Below are 22,563 nucleotides of genomic sequence, written 5' to 3'. Positions count from 1 at the left end.
CCCAGTCTTACGGTGGCCCTGACTGTGTGCAATTCTGTTTGCTGCTTCTGAAAAAAAGATATAGTGGATTTAGAAAAGATACAGAAAAGGGCAACAAAAATAATAAAGGGGGATGATAGAACTTCCCTATGAGGAAAGGCTGAAATGGCTTGGGCTCTTCAGCTTGGAAAGAAAACGTCTGAGGAGAGATATGATAGAGGTCTATAACGTACTGAGTGGAGTAGAACGGGTAGATGTGAATCGCTTGTTTACTCTTTCCAAAAATACTAGGACAACGGGGCACGATATGAAAATACTTAGTACATTAAAATGAATCGGAGAAAATTTGTCTTCACTTAAGGAGTAATTAAACTCTGGAATTCGTTGCCAGAGAATGTGGTAAAAGCAGTTAGCTTAGCAGGGTTTAAAAATGGTTTGGATAGCTTTGTAAAAGAAAAGGTCCATAAGCCATTATTAAAATGGACTTGGGAAAATCCACTGCTTATGTCTGGGATAAGCAGCACAAAATGTATTGTACTGTTTTGGGATCTTGCCAGGTACTTGTGACCTGGATTGGACAATGTTGGAAACAGGATACTCGGCGCAACACTTATGTACTAAGCTCTGTTCTCATTTTTACTTATATTTATTCAAGCTCATTGTTATTTATAATTTGGACAATATGGTGATTTGGTCTATGCTTTGTTGACTCTGCAGCTAACCTATATTATTTAGATTGATATCCTGATTAGTCTTAATATTTTTATTGTATTAATATATTTTTGCAGTATAATTGTTTCTATTATATACTAGTAAAAAAGGCCCGTTTCTTAACGCAATGAAACGGGCGCTAGCAATGTAATGAGTTCCTGCCATTAATGTTTCCACGGTTGTATTCTGAATATAATTGTTATTTACATGTGTAAGATTTCTTTATATACAATATTTTTTGTGTAAACTGTGTTACAATGTGGTAAACGTTTTCCTTGTTCAGGCCCTTCAATCAGTTTAACAATCACATCAGAAGAGCTCCTTACTCCTGAGAATGCAACATACAGTTGCCCATATGAGAGACTGAGAGTGACAGTGTGTTTTACAGACAGTGTAAGAGAGAGATACACAGAGTGATTGATTGTGTGTGTGTGTATGTATGTGTGTGAGTGACAAAGTGATTAAATGTTTGTCTTCCCTTCCGTTCTGTGCACTTGCCTCCACTGATGTTCGTACCTCCCTGTATATGATTGTTATTGATTCAATCCACTCCACTTCCCTCCTCCAAGTTCTGTTCTGTCTGATTGGTGAGGGCGGGGACAGTGAGAGTCAATGAAACGCTGAACTACAGACTTACGAACCCTACACTGCCACAGAGTCAGCTTCAGAACTTTGGAGGTGCTTTTTATTATATAGGATAGGATATAGTATGCTTTAACAGTTGTTAAGCAAAATGAATTGTGACCATATTAAGCTTGACATGCAAAATTGATTTTTGTGTGTTTTCTGCACTTTATAGGGAGATTGTTCACAACTCTGCTTTTTAAGTCCCTATTAAGGAACCTGATGGAAACTTTGTATATGTTTTGCAGTATGTTTTTAATATTATTTATGCTTTTTTATCATTCTGTGTCCTATGATGTTTTTTTAAGTATTGTACGTTTTCATTATTTTTTTTTAAATTGTATTTTAAGGTCCCTTGATGAAGGCTATCACTGAAACATGACCAAGTAGGGTCCCACTAGGAGTGGCCTAGTGGTTAGGGTGGTGGACTTTGGCCCTGAGGAACTGAGTTCAATTCCCACTTCAGGCACAGGCAGCTCCTTGTGACTCTGGGCAAGTCACTTAACCCTCCATTGCCTTATGTAAGCCACATTGAGCCTGCCATGAGTGGGAAAGCACAGGGTACAAATGTAACAAAAAATGTGTTTATATTTGCATCTCTTGTCGTTTTCCTTTGGGCCATCTTTGCTGTTTCCTGTGTCATTGGTGTCTCCACTGCATACAGCCCAGATGTACTTACTGCCTCCTGAAGAGGACATTGTAAATGTATCTGCTGTATTTGGTGTGAAATTGTAGGGATAAGACCCCTGCCTGTAGCACTACATTGATGTAAAGGTGGTATATTAAGTTTTAATAAATATAAACATAGTTAAAACTCCCTTGAATGAACCTGTTGCACTACATACTACAGATATGGATTAAATTTCAGCATAACCTTTGTCAGAATTTGCCAAGGCCTGCAATGTCAGCAGGAAAGTCCCCTGCCCTAGATGACTGATGTAATAGAAGCTCCTACTAATAATCAATATTGGAGCTATAGGCAGTCAAATCAATCAACAATCATATAAATATAGACTCCTACATAGAAATAAATAGCGTCAAATATATGTTTAATTTATAGGGGAAAAGCCTCAATCCCGGCGTAAGCTCCTTGTGTTGTGAAACAACGTAAGGGAGCACCACCCGATCATCACTGGCTGAAAAACCCCTATTTAAGTAACCCACTTCTATTCTCCAATTTTAAAGAAATCTCAAATTTGTGACTGGGGGAACGGGGGGCTGGAGGGACCACTTGACCATCAGAGCATTTTGTTATTTGGGGAAGCAGGTTTGATTGGGAGGGGACTGAACATGTGGGGGCGGGGTGGGTGCTGCTAGACACCAAGGATATGTTTTGGGGGAGAGGAGGTAAGGGGCTGATGTATGCTACAGCATGCTTGTGGCTTTTTTTTTAATGTCAACCCTTCTGTCAGTGCCTGAGCCAATCACTACTCAGGCACTGACAGGAAAGTTGACATTTTGCTCTAAGCCACAGATTATCACCTCAGTTTTAACATGGCAGTAATTTGTATGTTCATTAATTTATAACAAATACCCACAGCAAAGTCTCCCACAGCATATAGTTAGGAAAATTCAGAAGCAAAAACAAAATATTTTAAGATAAATGGGAGGAAAAAGCCTCAAGGTGCTCAGATTGACAGATCTACTGAGCAGCTGCTGAACCTGTAGACCAATCTCTTGGTCTTAAGGGGATCCGTTCCTCATCATGGGCAAAAAATTGGAGAATAGAAGTGGGATACTTAAATAGGGGTTTTTCAGCCAGTGATGATCGGGCGGTGCTCCCTTACGTTGTTTCACAACACAAGGAGCTTACGCCGGGATTGAGGCTTTTCCCCTATAAATTAAACATATATTTGACGCTATTTATTTCTATGTAGGAGTCTATATTTATATGATTGTTGATGTAATAGAAGGGCAGTAATGGCAACATGTACTTATTGTTTTGAGAACAATGACTCCTGGTCAAGCTGACCCAGCATTTGCAGAACCTGGGGGGGGGGGGGGGGGAAACCCTCCAGGATGATGTAAGGAGGACAGTCTTGTGGTTCTTCAAGTCATAACATCTAGAACAAAGAGGACGTTGTAATAAACTTTGGGGTCACTGTCTCTTTCGAGAACTATTTTGTAGTGCTGGGGATATATAGGTGGTCCAGCAGTTATGGGCCCAGGGAACAAGGTGTGCAATACCTCTAAAGTATCTGATAGGTTTCCGCTGCTTTTCTCTAGGTAATCTAGCATTTGTGCATTCCTCTCACATTATTATTTTTACCTGCTGCTAACTAAAGAAGCAAGCTATTTTTTTATAACACTTGGGCCTTGTGTCAGTTACTTGTCAGTTTAATCAGGGCTGTGGACTTGGATCCATAATGGAAGGTAACACTGGTTTTCATAAATCCCAGAGTACTAATTATATACATATATTTTTAATTTAATTTATGCAATCTGGTTTTAACTCCTTCTAAATTGAGCCTCAGTGACAACTTGTTTTAAAGTTTGGCTCTTCAGTCCAAATTTCCCCTTGTACTCTTTGAATTTTGGGCTTTGAAATTGTTGTGCCGATAGGCTCTTGTAATGTTCCCAAAAAGGATGGGGTTTTAAAACATTTTAACTGCTTGATTTGGGGTTAGAACTGACAGCACAACAGTGCCCTTTTTTTTTTTTGTTACATTTGTACCCCGCGCTTTCCCACTCATGGCAGGCTCAATGCGGCTTACATGGGGCAATGGAGGGTTAAGTGACTTGCCCAGAGTTCCTCAGTTCCCCAGGACCAAAGTCCACCACCCTAACCACTAGGCCACTCCTCCACAATAGTTTATATTGTCTATTTGTCCCCGGTGATCTGGGTTAACAGATCTGCGGGCTCCGGAGGACAAAACCACTCTTCTATGCAGACTTCTCTCGCATTTATTAATGGAGTCGAATCTTTCTTATGTTTCTTTTTACTCTGCTGTCACTCATTGCTTTAGCTAGAAAGGGCTCTGCAGACCATAAAAATATACTTCCGTATTTCTATTACTTGGCTCGTGTTTTCCTTTCTCCTATCATATAGACTAGGTGAGTTACTAAATTGCTTATTTGGTTGTTTTTTCCTGTTTTGTCATAGTAACATAGTAGATGACGGCAGAAAAAGACCTGCACGGTCCATCTAGTCTGCCCACAATAAACTCATATGTGTATACCTTACCTTGATTTGTACCTGTCTTTTTCAGGGCACAGACCGTATAAATCTGTGCAGCAGTATTTCCCGCCTCCCAACCACCAGTCCCGCCTCCCATCACTGGCTCCGGCACAGACCCCGTATAAAAGTCTGCCCTCCCCCATCCTAGCCTCTCAACCACCAACCCCTCTTCCCCCTGCCACCCAATTTCAGCTAAGCTTCTGTGGATCCATTCCTTCTGCACAGGATTCCTTTATGCCTGTCCCACGCATGCTTGAATTCCGTTACCGTTTTCATCTCCACCACCTCCCGCGGGAGGGCATTCCAAGCGTTCACCACCCTCTCCGTGAAGAAATACTTCCTGACATCTTTCCTGAGTCTGCCCCCCTTCAATCTCATTTCATGTCCTCTCGTTCTACCGCCTTCCCATCTCCGGAAAAGATTAGTTTGCGGATTAATACCTTTCAAATATTTGAACGTCTGTATCATATCACCCCTGTTCCTCCTTTCCTCCAGAGTATACATGTTCAGGTCAGCAAGTCTCTCTTCATACGTCTTGGAACGCAACTCCCATACCATCCTCGTAGCTTTTCTTTGTACCGCTTCCATTTTTTTAACATCCTTCGCAAGGTACGGCCTCCAAAACTGAACACAATACTCCAGGTGGGGCCTCACCAACGTCTTATACAGGGGCATTAAAACCTCCTTTTTTCTGCTGGTCACACCTCTCTCTATACAGCCTAGCAACCTTCTCGCTACGGCCACCGCCTTGTCGCACTGTTTCATCGCCTTCAGGTCCTCAGATACTATCACCCCAAGATCCCTCTCCCCGTCCGTGCCTATCAGGCTCTCCCCACCTAACACATACGCCTCCCTTGGATTTCTACTCCCTAAGTGCATCACTTTGCATTTCTTCGCATTGAATTTTAATTGCCAAATGTTAGACCATTCTTCCAGCTTCTTCAGATCTTTTTTCATGTTTTCCACTCCCTCCGGGGTGTCCACTCTGTTGCAAATCTTGGTGTCATCCGCAAAAAGGCAAACTTTACCTTGTAACTCTTCGGCAATGTCACTCACAAATATATTGAACAGAATGGGCCCCAGCACCGATCCCTGAGGCACTCCACTACTCACCTTTCCCTCCTCTGAGCGAACTCCATTCACTACCACCCTCTGGCGTCTGCCCGTCAACCAGTTCCTAATCCAGTTCACCACTTCGGGTCCTATCTTCAGCCCTTCTAGTTTATTCAAGAGCCTCCTGTGGGGAACCGTGTCAAAAGCCTTGCTGAAATCTAAGTAGATGACGTCCATAGCACGTCCTTGATTTAATTCTCCTGTCACCCAGTCAAAGAATTCAATGAGATTCGTTTGGCACGACTTCCCTTTGGTGAAACCATGTTGTCTCGGATCTTGCAACTTATTGGCTTCCAGGAAATTCACTATCCTTTCCTTCAGCATGGCTTCCATTACTTTTCCAATAACCGAAGTGAGGCTTACCGGCCTGTAGTTTCCAGCTTCTTCCCTATCCCCACTTTTGTGAAGAGGGACCACCTCCGCCGTTCTCCAATCCCTCGGAACCTCTCCCGTCTCCAAGGATTTATTAAACAAATCTTTAAGAGGACCCGCCAGAACCTCTCTGAGTACATTCAAAGAAACAGCTAAGTACCTATATTGCAGTTTGAAATCCATACACATTTCTAAGTTCCGGTATATTGAGTACGTTTTTCTATGTATTGCTGATATGAATGTCCAGTGTTCTGTGCTGCTTTGACATAGGACTGCATAAAAGATTTTGAAAAGCTTTTAGACTTTGAGGCATATTTTCAAAGCACTTAGCCTTCCAAAGTTCCATAGGTTTCTAAAAGCTTTCCTAAATCAGGAACTGTTTCGTACGGCTACATTTTAAACAGGAAGCGGTCATAGCACTGTGACATTTAGATTAAACGCTGCTACCGCTGGTAAGGTCTTTTTAAATGTTTGTGCATGTTTGTGGTCTACCTCATTACAAATTTGATGCTAGAAAAGAATTTCTTGCTTAACCACAAGACGCTTCTAAATCTCCCTCTCCCTCTCTATGAGAGGAAATGCAGGTGACAGTGAGAAGGGTTGTAGAGATATGGCTTTGCCATACCATGTTTTGAAATTAAAATTAGCTAAGCTTAAAATAGAAGAGACGTACTTTTCTATCTGTGGCAGTATAACATACAAAGACACTTTCACATTTGAATATTTATCTGACCTTACCTTTGATGGGTTTATTTTTCTGCAAGTTCAGATGAAAATGTTCCGTTCATTTTGCCTGTTTCTGTGCTTCCTATTCATTTCTGGTTTCTTACATCACAGGAAATACATGTAATATTGTAATACTAGTAAATAAGGCCCGTTTCTGACAGAAATGAAACGGGCACTAGCAAGGTTTTCCTCGGAGTGTGTATGTTTGAGGGAGTGTGTGTGAGAGTGACTGTGTGAGAGAGAGAGTGAATGTGCGAGTGTGTGTGTGTGTGACAGAGAGAGAGTGAGTCTGGGTGCGAGTGTGTGTGTGAGAATGTGAGAGTGTGTGTGAGAATGTGAGTGTGTGCGAGTGCGTATGTGAGACACACAGTGACTGTGAGAGAGATTGTGTGTGACACAGAGTGTGAGAGACTATGTGTGCGATACACAGACTGTGAGACCGAGTGTGTGAGAACGAGAGTGTATGAGAGTGACTGTGTGACACATAGAGTGTGAATGTGATAGTGTGAGACATAGTGTGAGAGACTATATGAGAGTGAGAGAGAGAAAGACAGTGACTGTGAGAGAGTGTGTGTGTGTGTGACAGAGATACCTCCCCCCTCCTTCTCTGGTCTTAGCACCCCTCCTCCCCCCCTCTGGTCTGAGGACAACTTCCCCCTCTCTGCGTTCCCCTCTCCTATTGTGTGAGGACCCCCTGCCTTTCCCCCCCTCTGCGTGGTTGGCAGCACCGTGCGAGTGTGTGTGTGTGACAGAGAGTGAGACTGGATTTGAGTGTGTCTGTGAGAGAGTGTGTGTGATTGTCCTCTGTCCCCTGCCCCTCTCCAGCCACCCAGCAATTCTCCTTTCTCCCCTGCCTCCCTCCAGCCACCCAGGTATTGTCCTGTCTCCCCTGCCCCCTCCAGCCACCCAGCGATTCTCCTGTATCCCTTGCCCCCCCTCATGCCATTCAGCGATTCTCCTCTCCCCGCCCCCCTCCAGCCATGCAGTGATTATGCTCTCTCCCCTGTCCCCCCTTAAGCCACTTAGTGATTATGCTCTCTGTGCTGCCCCCCCTCCAGCCACCCAGCTATTCTGCTCTCCCCTGGCAGCCCTCCAGCCACCCAGTGATTGTCCTGTATCCCCTGCCCCCCTCCAGCCATGCAGTGATTCTGCTCTCTCTTCCCTGCCCCCCTTCAGCCACCTAGCGATTGTGCTCGCTGCCCTGCCCCCTTCCAGCCACGCAGCTATTTTCCTGTCTCCCCTGCCCCCCCTCCAGCCACCCAGCGATTCTCCTGTATCCCCTGCCCTCCCTGGAGCCATGCAGCGATTCTCCTCTCTCCCCTGCTATCCCCTTCAGCTACCCAGCGATTATGCTTTCTCCCCTGCCCCCCCTTCAGCCACCCAGCTATTTTCCTGTCTCCCCTGCCCCCTATTTATGATTATGCCCTACTGTCTTACAACCACTGGATGCTGTCTTCCTTCCTATTCAGATTGCCATTTATGAGTTTGCAGCCCATACTACATGTACAAATCCCAATTCTATAGCCACTAGCATAAAGTTTTGATAAGCAATTAGACTTACATTTTATTTACATTGTTTTTAAGCATCCCGATACCAACACCTGCCACACCCGAAAAAGACTTTAATCAAGCACACCAAACACTGGAAACTCTCCCCTCACTGCTTAAAGAGTGTTTAAAACCACAACTCTTGAAGTTAACCCTTTTATGATTTTTAAATACTTTTATAATAATTACGGCTATCTTAATGGTATTTTCCCCCAAGCAAATCCTCTACATTTTTGTGACTAATAGAGTTATATAACTGAAGTGTCACTTTTGTTGTCTTAATAAGATTTGTGTTTATATCCTTGAATTTTACTGTAATATTTTGAGAAATGCTTCTGCTTATGAGGCTGCTCCTCCTCTATAATTTAAAATAAACTCTAAATTGTAACTTGATATCTGAAGACACATAAGCTTGTTTTTGCTTTCCCTTTCCAACCCGATATGCTTTCCTGTTTGAGGGCCCCATTCATGGAAGCATAGGATGGACATGATTTATGTTTAATACAATCTCCAATTTCCAAATTGGCTCTGAAATATTACAGAGGACCATAGGTTACTGTATCTCTTGCCTGATCTATGTGAACAATGTAAATGTCAGACAAGAAGACTTCATTAGGATTTATAGTTTTTACATCTCACTTTTCTTACATTGGGTTCAAAGCTTGTCCTTTATCCTTCTAATTCTCTGCAGTCTGTTTCATGGCTTGATAGCTTTTACATGGACTGTGCGGTTTATATAAAAAAGAAATCAGGAACTATATAGATGGGCTTTTGAATTGTTCAGTTGTTTTTATTACTGCTAACTTGTTCTCTTTTATACAGGCTGCAGGAATCTTAATTTTTGTAAAATCGTAATTTATGTTATTATCAGGCTTATTTTCGAAAGTGATCACTGGCGATCTTCCAACATAAATCGGGAGATGGCCGGCAATCTCGCAAAAGCGGCGAAATTGGTATAATCGAAAGCTGCTTTTTTGACACCATCGCCGCTTTCCCGTCGCCGCGCCGGCGAAAGTTCAAGGGGGTGTGTCGGCAGTGTAGCGAAGGCGGGACATGGGCGGGCATGGGCGTGGCTACCAGATGGCCGGCTTTTGTGGATAATGGAAAAAAAAAGCGGCGTTAATCAGTATTTCGCCGGGTTTACTTGGTCCTTTTATTTTCACGACCAAGCCTCAAAAAGGTGCCGCAATTGACCAGATGACCACTGGAGGGAATGGGGGATGACCTCCCCGTACTCCCCCAGTGGCCACCAACCCCCTCCTATTCAAAAAAAATAAAAATAAAAACCTTTTTTGTCAGCCTGTATGCCAGCCTCAAATGTCATACCCAGCTCCCTGACAGCAGTATGCAGGTCCCTGAAACAGTTTTTGTTGGTTGCAGTGGACTTCAGGCAGGCGGACCCAGGCCCACCCCCCCTACCTGTTCCACTTGTGGTGGTTAATGTAGAGCCCTCCAGACCCCCCCTCCAGACCTTATCTTTATCCTGAGATTCTCTACTGTTACTATGCTCCTGTGGTCTCTCATCCCCTGTGTTCTCATCCACTGTACCCACATGTAGGTGCCCCCCTTCACCCATAAGGGCTATGGTAATGGTGTAGAGTTGTGTGGAGTGGGTTTTGGGGGGGATTTGGGGGGCTCAGCACCCAAGGTAAGGGAGCTATGCACCTGGGAGCGATTTCTATATATTTTTTAAATTTTTATAAGTGCCCCCTAGGGTGCCTGGTTGGTGTCCTGGCATGTCAGGGGGACCAGTGCACTACAAATGCTGGATCCTCCCATGACCAAATGCCTTGGATTTCGCCGGGTTTGAGATAGCTGGCATTTTTTTCCATTATTGCTGAAAAACACAACCGGCCATCTCAAACCCAGCGAACTCTGGCATTTGGCCAGGCTAAACCGTATTATCGAAAGAAAAGATGGACGGCTGTCTTTTTCGATAATACGGTTCCGGCCAGCTCTTTATGTTGCCGCCAAAATAGATCACCGGCGACCTATTTCACTGGCGACGTTCGATTATGCCCCTCCACGTCTTCTATCTGTATACTCTTATGTTTATTTCATCGCCCCGCACGGAAATCCAAGAACTCAGAGCTGTGATTAGGCTACCTGAGTAAACCCCTGTTTCAGTTGTAACGGTATCCTGATGTTCCACTCTTTCTGTTCCAAAATTACTTGTCTTCTAGCTCAATCCTGTAAGTCCTGCAGACTGCCTGCACTTAAAGGCTTCCCTGTACACTCTACTGCAACTGTGTGCCTACAGCGCCTTCCAAATGGAATTTAGGTTTCTGCACTTTAATTTTTTTCATTCTGACCTTATCTTTATCCTGAGATTCTCTACTGTTGCTATGCTCCTGTGGTCTCTCATCCCCTGTGTTCTAGGACCTTTTATAATCAGTAATAAAATCTTTGTCTTGCTTCACTCAGATTTCACAAGCCAGAAGTGGGGGATATAAGATAAAGATAAAGATCTGGGTGCTGATGATTCTGATTTCCTTGAAAATAAGACCCATTTAAAGTTGAAGCTGTGACCTCTACTACAGCCAAGTTTGAGAATCATACATCTTGGGTTTACCTGAAAGATATTACCGTCTTCAGTAAAGTCCAGGACTTAGAATCACAACTGGAGACATTCCAGAACCAGAACCTCCAGCACAACAGAGCCAAGCAAATCAGGAGAAAAATAATTTGAGATTAACAATTGCCATTTATGGACATTATGGGCTCATATTTTGTTTTATTTTTAGTTTAGCATTGATTCTGTTTACATTGGAAAGGTTCTAATTTATTTTCCTCTTACTCCCTTTTAGCTAAATTCATGTTGCTAATGACACAGTTTCCATTGTAAATGGATGCTCGTATCTGAACCCTTATTGTTTTTAGACTTGCTTTTCTGTGTACTTTCATTTTAGCATTGATTTTGATGCTTTTTCAACATATTTTGTATTATTTCTGCTTATGGAATTCGAACTGATACTGCTTATACAAGGATAACACCAAACCTTAATACTGACCAAGATATTACAATGTATGTGCAAATGCAAGATGTTTTAGATGCTATAGACATTTAAACCCCTGTTTAGATATCATTCAGCCATACAATTATTTACCTATAGTGTAACCTATCTTAGTATATTCAATCATAGTATGACCCTTCTTAGTATAATTTTTTTCCCCTTAGGTTCTCTTCCTTTGGAGTTTCATAATTATAAAGATATATGGGAATTACCCATAGAAGTTGTGCCCGATGATGGAAACCCTAACGGTTGCTTCAGCCTGTTTTTAATTACACCATTGGCAATCTTAAACATAAAGATTTCCCTTAGTAGTGTCTCTCATATTTACTATCCACCTCCTAGTACTCATGATTGGGTGGTCATGACAGGTAAAGTAAGGCCCAGGAATTCCAACCTGCTTAGGGATTCTGGATACCTGCAACCTAAGACAGCCTGCAATCAGAGTTTGTTGAGCTCTAGGTGCAGGACTAGGTTGTTGGCAAGGAGCATTGGCCTTAACCATATTTGGTGAAGGTCGTGTTTACACAGACCTTCAAGTGGGGATATGAATATTATTATTATTGGGTCCCAGGCTTGACTGTGGTTCAACTGTAACTGTAACTCTGACTGGAAATTCAGTGTTGCCCAAAGGCACATGAGCTATTGGGACACTGCAGAACAAACAGAAAACCACAAGGGTGGGGGTCTAACTGACAGAGTTGTATTGGCAATATGGTGGTAACAGATGTTCAGAAATACAGAACTTATGATCTGTTGTGACACTCTCATGCAGTAGAATGAGGAACGAGCATGAGTGGGAAAGAACAGAGTAACATCGTTTAGCAACAGTGTGGTTACAGATGTTCGTGAAAAACAACGAAGATGGCTGCACAGGAAAATGACTTAGATTTCCAGTAAAATACTAACCACTTCATTACCATAGCCAATCAGTGTTAACTATGACATTAACATAGATCCAATCAGGTGTGCTTACTGCCTTATTACCCATATCCTGAATGGACATATAAAAGTGAGTGTACTTTCTACTTCAAGCCAGAGAGACAGCCAAGCTGCCCTCTCCTATGAGAAACCAATGAACTGTAACTGAATTGGCAAGTAATCCAATTGCTTTCTCATACGTAGCTTTGAGTCTTTTATTTCTATTAATTGGCTTTGTGTGGTAGAATATAACATTAAAGACTCAGACTCAGAAAACACCTATGTGTAGCTGTGGTACTATATTCCCATTGAAAAATGCTCCAGGTACTTACAATCAATCCGCCCCAGAAAGGTACTGCGCTAACCACAAAAAGGTAGGGAGCGTTAGCAGCCAGAAGGATTCCAAAGAAGATCTGGATGATGCCTATCAGGATCTGGACGACCTATACCAGGGAGACAGGATATGATAGCATTTATTTATTTCAGTATATATATCAGGCCTTTATCCCTAGAACCTCAGAAAACCAAACTACTACTACTACTATTTAGCATTTCTATAGCGCTACAAGGCATACGCAGCGCTGGACAAACATAGAAGAAAGACAGTCCCTGCTCAAAGAGCTTACAATCTAATAGACAAAAAATAAATAAAGTAATCAAATCAATTAATGTGAACGGGAAGGAAGAGAGGAGGGTAGGTGGAGACGAGTTGTTACAAGTGGTTACGAGTCAAAAGCAATGTTAAAGAGGTGGGCTTTCAGTCTAGATTTAAAGGTGGCCAAGGATGGGGCAAAACGTAGGGGCTCCGGAAGTTTATTCCAGGTGTAGGGTGCAGCGAGACAGAAGGCGCGAAGTCTGGAGTTGGCAGTAGTGGAGAAGGGAACAGATAAGAAGGATTTATCCATGGAGCGGAGTGCACGGGAAGGGGTGTAGGGAAGGATGAGTATGGAGAGATACTGGGGAGCAGCAGAGTGAGTACATTTATAGGTTAGTAGAAGAAGTTTGAACAGGATGCGAAAACGGATAGGGAGCCAGTGAAGGGTCTTGAGGAGAGGGGTAGTATGAGTAAAGCGACCCTGGCGGAAGATGAGACGGGCAGCAGAGTTTTGAACCGACTGGAGAAGGGAGAGGTGACTAAGTGGGAGGCCAGCAAGAAGCAGATTGCAGTAGTCTAAACGAGAGGTGACAAGGGTGTGGATGAGGGTTTTGGTAGAGTGCTCGGAAAGAAAGGGGCGGATTTTACGGATGTTGTAAAGAAAGAAACGACAGGTCTTGGCAATCTGCTGGATATGAGCAGAGAAGGAGAGAGAAGAGTCAAAGATGACCCCAAGGTTTCGAGCTGAGGAGACAGGGAGAATGAGAGAGCCATCAACAGAAATAGAAAATGGGGGGAGCGGGGAGGTGGGTTTGGGGGGGAAAATGAGAAGCTCGGTTTTGGTCATATTTAATTTCAGGTGGCGTTGAGACATCCAGACAACAATGTCAGACAAGCACGCTGAAACTTTGGTTTGGATGCAAGGTGAGATATCAGGGGTAGAAAGGTAGATTTGGGAGTCATCAGCATAGAGATGGTAGGAAAAGCCATGGGATGAGATTAATGAACCAAGGGAAGAAGTGTAGATAGAAAAGAGGAGGGGACCAAGAACAGAACCCTGAGGTACGCCGACAGGCAGAGGGATAGAAGTAGAAGAGGATCCACTAAATATTATAGTCTAAATCAGAGCTTCTCAACACTTTCCTGGAGGCACACCTAAGCCAGTGGTTTTCAGAATTACCGCAATAAATATATATAAGATTAATTTGTACATCTCTCCGACATACTGTGACAGGGAAACCCTGTCATGGAATGAGATGGTGGGACATGTCCAGCAGTTTTCCCTGTCACCCAGGAAAACAAAAAGAGTTCTAGAAAATACATGGAGTTGGAATGAGCAGAATCCCAGGGAGCAGTCAAAAAACAGAACCCAGGAAGCTGGCCAAACTCACAGCTTGAGGAATGCAGGCAAGATTTATGGGAACTGTAAGAGCTGGGTCTATGCCTTGCTCTGGTGTGCAGAGAGAGAGAGACAAAGAGAGAGAGAGAGGGAGAGAGGGAGGGAGGGGTGTGGTTGACACTGTACACAAGGCCAGCAGTATATTAGAGAGCTTGAAACACAGAGGAACAGCAGCCCCAGGAGATGTGCCTGTGGATGGAAGGGGAGACTTAGGGAGAAGCTGGCCCCAGGAAGCAGATGCTGTCTGCATAGAGCCTGGAGAAGCTGGAAGATACACTCTCCTTTGGAAGTAATCTGTTTGCACAGTGGCAGGAAGGCTCAGAGGAAAAACTAAACCCCAGGAATAAAGAAATCAAAAGTGGCATCTGATTTGTCACTGCAGCCACAATTTTAAAAAGCAGCTTGGAGTTGAAGGAGTGATTTTAGAAGAAGAGAAAGATAAAAGACATCAAAATATAACAAATATCAGCAGAACGATGATGCTGTGAGAGAAGGTGACTACAGTTTAGTGGAACTTGAAAATGGAGCTGGATGCATTAGAAAGAGGGCTAGGAGAAGTAAAAAGAAGAAAATAGAAATCAAACACCTCAAACAATGAACCAGGAGTGGCAAGTGTGTTATTTATTTCTAAAATGTATATACCACATGATCTGCCATTCTCGGTGGTTCACAAATCATACACAGTCTCATCCTTGTTCTCCTCTTATTTATTTATTTATTGCATTTGTATCCCACATTTTCCCACCTATTTGCAGGCTCAATGTGGCTTACATAGTTTTGTTATGACATTGTCATTCCAGGATATCAGATACAATTAGTGATGTGCAGAGATTAAGTAAGGGAAGAAAGAAGGGGGTTATTAAGGTTGAGTACAGAAGGTGAACTTTCAAAGCTGGGTGGGTTGGTGAAGTGGATTAGTGAGGTTATAGGTTCTCTTTGTAGGCCTTGTTGAAGAAATATGTCTTCAGAGATTTGCGAAAGTTAGTTATTTCGTTGATTGTTTTCAGGTCTGTAGGTAGTGCGTTCCATAAGTGCGTGCTCGTGTATGAGAAGGTAGTGGCATGCATAAGCTTGTATTTTAGTCCTTTACAGCTGGAGAAGTGCAGATTGAGAAATTTGCAAGTTGATCTTGTAGCGTTTCTGGGAGGTAGGTCCACAAGGTTTAGCATGTAGATTGGGGCGTCTGCGTGAATGATTTTGTGTACAATCATGCAGATCTTGAACGCAATGCGTTCCTTAAGTGGAAGCCAGTGAAGTTTCTCTCTTAGTGGTTTTGCACTTTCATATTTAGTTTTTCCAAATATGAGTCTGGCGGCGGTATTCTGGGCTGTTTGGAGTTTTTTGATAGTCTGTTCTTTGCAGCCAGCATACAGTGCGTTGCAGTAATCCAGATGGTTTATTACCAATGACTGTACCAGGGTGCGGAAGATGTATCTTGGGAAGAAGGGTTTTACTCATTTGAGTTTCCACATGGTGTGGAACAGCTTTTTTGTCGTATTATTCACATGGGTGTCGAAAATGAGGTTTCGATCAATAGTAACTCCAGGAATTTTCAGGTTTTGTGAGACAGGGAGAGAGCAATATGGTGTGATTATTGTGGAGAAGTATTTTGTGTTGTGTTGTGAGGTGAGTACAAGACATTGTGTTTTTTCTGCGTTAAGTTTTAGTTGGAATGCGTCCACCCAGTTGTGCATGATTTGGAGGCTTTGGTTGATCTCGTTGGTGATTTCATTTAGCTCTTGTTTGAACGAGATATAAATTGTGACATCGTCTGCATATATGTAGGGGTTGAGGTTTTGATTGGCTAGAAGTTTGGCTAAAGGTATCATCATTAGGTTAAATAAGGATGGCGAGAGGGGGGATCCTTGGGGAACTCCACATTCAGGTATCTATGGGGGTGATCTGTCTGCGTTCATAGTTACTTGGTAAGATCTTGTGGTCAGGAATCCTTTGAACTATTTGAGAACTGTGCCTCCTACTCCGAAGTATTCTAGTATATGTAATAGTATTCCATGATTAACCATGTGAAAGGCACTGGACATGTTGAATTGTAGGAGGAGTATGTTGTTACCAGTTGCAATTGCTTGTTTGAATGAGTTCATTGCGGACACTAGGACTGTTTCAGTGCTGTGGTTTGACTGAAATCCTGATTGAGACTCATGCAGAACTGAGTGTTCATTTAGGTATTCAGTAAGTTGTTTCGTCACTATGCCTTCCATGAGTTTACTTATGAGTGTCAACGTTAGTCCTTTTTATCCTATGTAAATATCAGAGTTAAAAATTTAAGGTAGTCATACATATAGTAAATGTTTGAACACGTAAGTGTGAGTTTGTGATAACTCAAGTCAAGAACAGCAGTCTAAGTGAATCCAAACCAATGTGAGGAATGTAAGTGTTCACACCTAAATTGCATGTGTGTTTTTGTGCTGCTACACAGGCACCTTCCTGCTGCTTGTTTCAGTTTGACATCTGCAGTTTGGATCCATTTTGATTTGAACTGTGTCGCTCATATGTCAAGAAGATGATGCTGATGAAGGGGTCAATTATCCGGTCCCTGTATTGCACCCATTCAAGGTATTGTGGTAGTTGTTCTGCTTGTAGTAAAACATGGTTAAAACATAAACTTACTCCAAGAGCCTTTGGCTCTCCTTTGAAGAATTTCTGCAGAGCCTCTGGGAACTGGCATGGGGTATTTTGAAGGGCATTGGGTCCCATCTGAACTGCATGTTGACCAGTCGATGGGAGAATCTGAGTGACTACTACCATCCCATTGGCTCCAGTTACTGTTGGATTCATGGTTCACAACCTACAGGAAACATAAAAAGACAGGGAAGTAACAAATAATTATAACTTGGATATTACAATATTTCTATCATATGCAAGATATTTGTAATGTTTTCAATATTCAAATTATTGTATTAATGGATGGTGTAAAGTGCTCACTGAAAATGACTAAAATCACACTCTGTCCAGCCAATCACTCTCCTTACCTTCCCTACCCCGAGAAAGACCATCCAATTCTAAATTTCCCCCCTTCCCCCACTGCAAACCAGGTCCCCTAATGAACCTAAAACCACTAACCAAATGTTAGGCACAGCCAAGCAGAGAGAGATATAGAAGTATGCAGGGCAAGGGGATGGAGCCTAATCCCAATAATTAATTGTATTTTGGTTTTCATGACTTTTTAAAATTTAATTTCTTGTTTGCTTAATAAAATTAAACTAAACAACAAATAAAACAAAATATCAAAGAACAAAATGAAGTTGTGAGAAGCCTCACTAAATGCAGACCCCCATCCCCACTGATCTTACAGATGAACTGAAAGCTAGATTTACTGTGTTTGATGTTCTTATCACTGAATGGCATAGAAACCTGAAATAGATTCAGTGCTACTTGCTGGAGGACTAACATAAACCCTGGACAAACATGCTATCAGCTTCTGGAATGGATTTGCATAAGTTCTACTCCAGGAATAAATAAGAGAATCTTAGTATTTTACTTTGCACAAGGCAGAAGGAACTGGGTTATCTTTCTTGAGTGCAAACAATCATGAGATGCTCCCTATAGAGGACTGAGGGCTAGATGCATCAACCAAACGTAAAAAATTCAAAAACGTTAAACTCCCTAACGAATTTGAAAAAACGAAGCGTGCACCAAAAAAACAAGTCACACATGTTCGGTGCGGTATTGAAAAGTACAATGTATCAAAAGATTCATAATCCCCGTCGGTAATCGGCCCCTTAATCATGCGCAGAGCAGCCAAGCGTTATGCTGGCTGCTCTGCGCATGCCACAAACATCAGAACAACAACAAAAAAAAAAACCCCACAAACACGTGGCTCCTCGCTTCCCCCTGCATCACTACAAAAGTAAACATACCTCAAAAAAGGATCGGGAGGGGGCAAAGGCGCTCGTCAGAAGTGTCCTGTATGAACGGCCTTGCCCCCCCCCTCCGAGATCGCTGCTGTTCCCCGCTTCCGCCCTTTACTAAATTAAAAACTGAAAATAAAAATCTAAACTTTTGCAGCGCCGGGCCCCCCCTTCCCTTCCTGTCTCGATCTTCTTTTCCCGACACTGCTCCACCTCCCGCCATCCTCCGCCCCCTGAGTTCATCGCCGCCATTCCCCTCCCTCCAACAGACCCCCCCTCCACTTTACCGGCCATGTAGCGCCTCTCACCTGTGTGTGAAGGCGCTGCACGGGATGAAACTACGGATCGTCGATCGCTTCTGCCTCCATCAACGTCTCTCTCCTTCCTGTGCCCGCCCTCCGAGACGTCGGTGGAGGCAGAAGCGATCTCGGGGGGGGGGGGGGGGCAAGGCCGTCCATACAGGACGCTCCTGATGAGCACCTTTGCCCCCTCCCGATCCTTTTTTGATGTTTGTAAAGCTTTTATATTTTATGCAGGGGAAAGCAGGGAGCCAGTGTTTGTGGTGTTTTAATTTTTTTTATCTCACTTTTCTGTTTAAACATGCCAGCTTTGATTTTTATGGTGCAGGGGGCAGCGGGGAGATGACAGCTCAGGCCTTTATCACTGCTCTGACCATACGTTTAATATGTCGCGGTAAGTGATTCGGTGTGATCGTCGGTAGTGTTAGTGCATCCCGAATCGCCCACATTACAATGCTAGTTACTCTTTTGTATTCCGTTTTCGTTAGCTGCTTGCTTTGTTGGAAAAAGGCCTTTAATGCATGCAATGGTTAGGAATTTCCTTCTAAAGGGTTGTTAGAGGGTCGTTAAGGTTTAGTGCATCTGGCCCAGAGTCAGTTGTGGGTGTATGTGGCTCCATCTGAAGGCTGGAATGTGCAGCACTGAGGGTGTCTAATATGCTGAAAATTTCAGGTCATTGTGCCACAACTCCCAAAAAGGCAAAGAGAATTGAGAACAAAACTGAGAATACCATTGTGCCTCTGTAATAAAGTATATGACGGCAGATAAAGACCTGCACAGTCCATCCAGTCTACCCAAAAAGACAGCCAGAGCTACACCTGCCATTCTGTGCATGTTAAGCAATTGCCATCATGCCAGCCACATAATGTAGTCAAATATGATGTAGTCTTGGAACAATATATGTTTAAACCAAAAGTATAGTTAACATGGAGGAGTGGCCTAGTGGTTAGAGCACCAGTCTTGCAATGCAGTTCAAATCCCACTGCTGTTCCTTGTGATCTTGGGCAAGTCACTTAACCCTCCATTGCCCCAGGCACAAATAAGTACCTGTATATACTATGTAAACTGCTTTGAATGTAGATACAAAAAAACACAGAAAGGCAGTATATCAAGCCCCATTCCCTTTACATGTATACATACCCAAGCTTGATTTGTCCTTGCTATTCTCAGGGCACAGACCGTAGAAGTCTGCCCAGTACTGTTCTTGTACTAAATTTATTTATTTATTTATTTATGGCATTTATACCCCGCTCGACAGCAGGTTCAGTGCAGCTTACAAGGTATGGTACAAAGTATAACACAGAAAAACAGAGCGGGGTTTTGTTATGGTACAAAGTATCACAGAGATAACATGAAGGGTGGTACAAAGAATCAAGAGATGACCCAGTTATAAAGAGTAGGGCAGTAGGGAGAAATGTGGGGGAGAGAAAAGCTAACTTCGAAGCCCCTTAAAATTTACACTTCAGCCCATCCCTATCTATTCAGTTACAATCAGGGCATAGACCGTAGAATTCTGGCCACCTCCCGTTTTGTTTCCCAATTACTGGCATCGCCACCCAATCTCCGCTAAGATTCCGTGGAACCATTCCTTCTAAACAGGATTCCTTTGTGTTTATCCCAACGCATGTTTGAATTCCATTACCGTTTTCATCTCTACCACCTCCCGCAGGAGGGCATTCCACATATCCACCACCTTCTCCGTGAAAAAATACTTCCTGACATTAGTCCTGAGTCTGCCTCCTTTCAACCTCAATTCATGTCCTCTAGTTCTACCGCCTTCCCATCTCCGGAAAAGGTTCATTTGTGGATTAATACCTTTCAAATATTTGTAAAACTATTCAAATTGTGACCATCGCCTCAGGAATAGAACACACATTCCTTCTACTGATAGACACTTTGTTTAAATCAGATGGGCTTTTGTTTATGTGGTGACTCTACAGGATGTGAAGAACAGTAGTCCAGAGCATTTTTATTGTGGGTGACAAGGGCCCCAGAGCCTACTTTCAAATACTAAACTTTGTGAAATAACACAAACCCCTGCAAAAAGACACCCAAAACCTATACTGAAAACTTACCACACCATAACAGCCCTAACCCACCTGTGAAAAGACGGTGGTGCTATAAATATTACAGTGGGACCTAGAGAAGTGTTTCCCTAGGTGGTCCTGGAGTACCCCCTTGCCATTCAGGTTTTCAGGCAATCCACAATGAATCTGCATGAAAAAGATTTGCATGTAACGGAGGCAGAATATACAAATCAATTTCATGCATATTTATTGTGGATATCCTGAAAACATGACTAGCAAGGGGGTACTCCAGGACCAACTTGGGAAACACTGCCCTAGAACACAAAACTTACCGCACCATAACAGCCCTAACCCACCTATGAAAAGACAGTGCTATATATATTATACTGGGCTCTGGAGCGCCAATATACCTACTATTGAGAAACTGGAACAAACTGCACTGTTACACATTCCTACACAGACACTACATGCTAGCAGAATCCTTCACCTCAGTCTTCCCTGATCGCCCTTTTTACCCCTCGGTCATCTAGCGGTCCAACCGATTCTTTTGCCAGCGTCCTGCTTTTAATATACTTTAAAAAAATTTTTTACTATGTGTTTTTGCCTCCAACACAATCTTTTTTTCGAAGTCCCTCTTAGCCTTCCTTATCAGCGCTTTGCAGATTACTTGACATTCCTTATGGTGCTTCTTATTATTTTCAGTCTGTTCCTTCTTCCATTTTCTGAAGGATTTTCTTTTCGCTGTAATATCTATCTTCACCTCACTTTTTTAACCATGCTGGCTGTCATTTGGTCTTCCATCCTCCTTTTTTAATACGTGGAATATATTTGGCCACGGCTTCTAGGATGATGTTTTTGAACAGCATCCACGCCTGATGTAAATTTTTGACCCTCACAGCTGCTCCTCTAAGTTTTTTTTCACCATTCTTCTCATTTTGTTACAGCCTTCTTTTTTAAAGTTTAATGCTAACGTATTTGATTTCCTATGTATACTTACTTCAAAGCTAATGTAAAATCTCATCATGTTATGATCACTGTTATCAAGCAGCCCCAGCACCATTACCTCCCGCACCAGATCATGCGCTCCACTAAGGACTAGATCTAGAATTTTTCTTTCTCTCGTCAGCTCCTTTACCAGCTGCTCCATAAAGCAGTCCTTGATTTTGTCAAGGAATTTTACCTCCCTAACATGCCCTGATGTTACATTTACCCAGTCAATATCAAGGTAATTGAAATCACCCATTATTATTGTGTTGCCCAGTTTGTTTGTGTCCCTAATTTCCTTTAACGTTTCTGCATCCGTCTGTTCATCCTGGCCAGGCGGACGGTAGTACACTCCTATCACTATCCTTTTCCCCTTTACAAATGGAATTTCAATCCACAGTGATTCCAAGATGTGTTTTGTTTCCTGCAGAATTTTCAATCTATTTGATTCAAGTCTCTCCTTAATATACAATGCTACCCCTCCACCAATTCGATCTACCCTATCACTACAATATAATTTGTACCCCAGTATGACAGTGTCCCACTGGTTATCCTCCTTCCACCAGGTCTCAGAGATGCCTATTATATCTTATTTTTCATTTAGTGCAATATATTCTAACTCTCCCATCTTATTTCTTAGGCTCCTGGCATTCGCATATAGACATTTCAAACTATGTTTGTTGTTCCTATTTCATCATGCTCAGTACTTGACAGTATTAATTTGCAATCTTTTGTCTGATTTTTTTTTAAGGACACCTTGAGGGGCATAATCGAACTCGAACGCCCATGTGTAAAAACGTCCATCTCCGGAGACGGCTCTGCGAAGAGGCGGAGCGAACCGTAAAATTGAAACGAGATGGCCGTCCATCTTCGGTTTCGATTATACGGTTCGGCCCGCTGAAATCCCATCATTTGTGTCGACTCTAGAGATAGACGACACAAATGGTGAGATCGCTGGACCTAGAGATGGCCGTCCGCGGTTTTCAGCGATAATCGAAACCGCTGCCAGCCATCTCAAAAACGGACCTAATCCAAGCCATTTGGTCGTGGGAGGGGCCAGCATTCATAGTGCACTGGTCCCCCTGAGATGCCTCTATGCTAGCCTCAAATATCATACCTAGCTCCATGACAGCAGTATGCAGGTCCCCGGAGCAATTTTAGTTTAGTTGGTGCTGCGCGGGACCCATGCAGAGAGCAAAAATCGGAA

At 42.9% G+C, this 22,563-nt stretch overlaps 1 protein-coding gene across 1 annotated transcript in view; it reads right to left on the bottom strand.

The window, feature by feature from the left end:
• The window catches only part of LOC115481962 (membrane-spanning 4-domains subfamily A member 4A-like), an 86,462-nt gene that overhangs the window by 38,892 nt on the left and 25,007 nt on the right, over positions 1 to 22,563 (bottom strand). The window contains exons 2-3 of the mRNA XM_030221468.1: positions 16,806 to 16,983; positions 12,516 to 12,626 (exon numbers count right to left, since the gene is read on the bottom strand). Of these exons, the coding sequence (XP_030077328.1) occupies positions 12,516 to 12,626; positions 16,806 to 16,973 (279 nt within the window). The 5' untranslated portion in view covers positions 16,974 to 16,983. The remainder of the gene's footprint in view (positions 1 to 12,515; positions 12,627 to 16,805; positions 16,984 to 22,563) is intronic.

The sequence above is a fragment of the Microcaecilia unicolor genome, chromosome 1, assembly GCF_901765095.1.
Source record: "Microcaecilia unicolor chromosome 1, aMicUni1.1, whole genome shotgun sequence".
NCBI lineage: Eukaryota > Metazoa > Chordata > Amphibia > Gymnophiona > Siphonopidae > Microcaecilia > Microcaecilia unicolor.
This window is presented reverse-complemented; position numbering and strand designations above follow the sequence as displayed.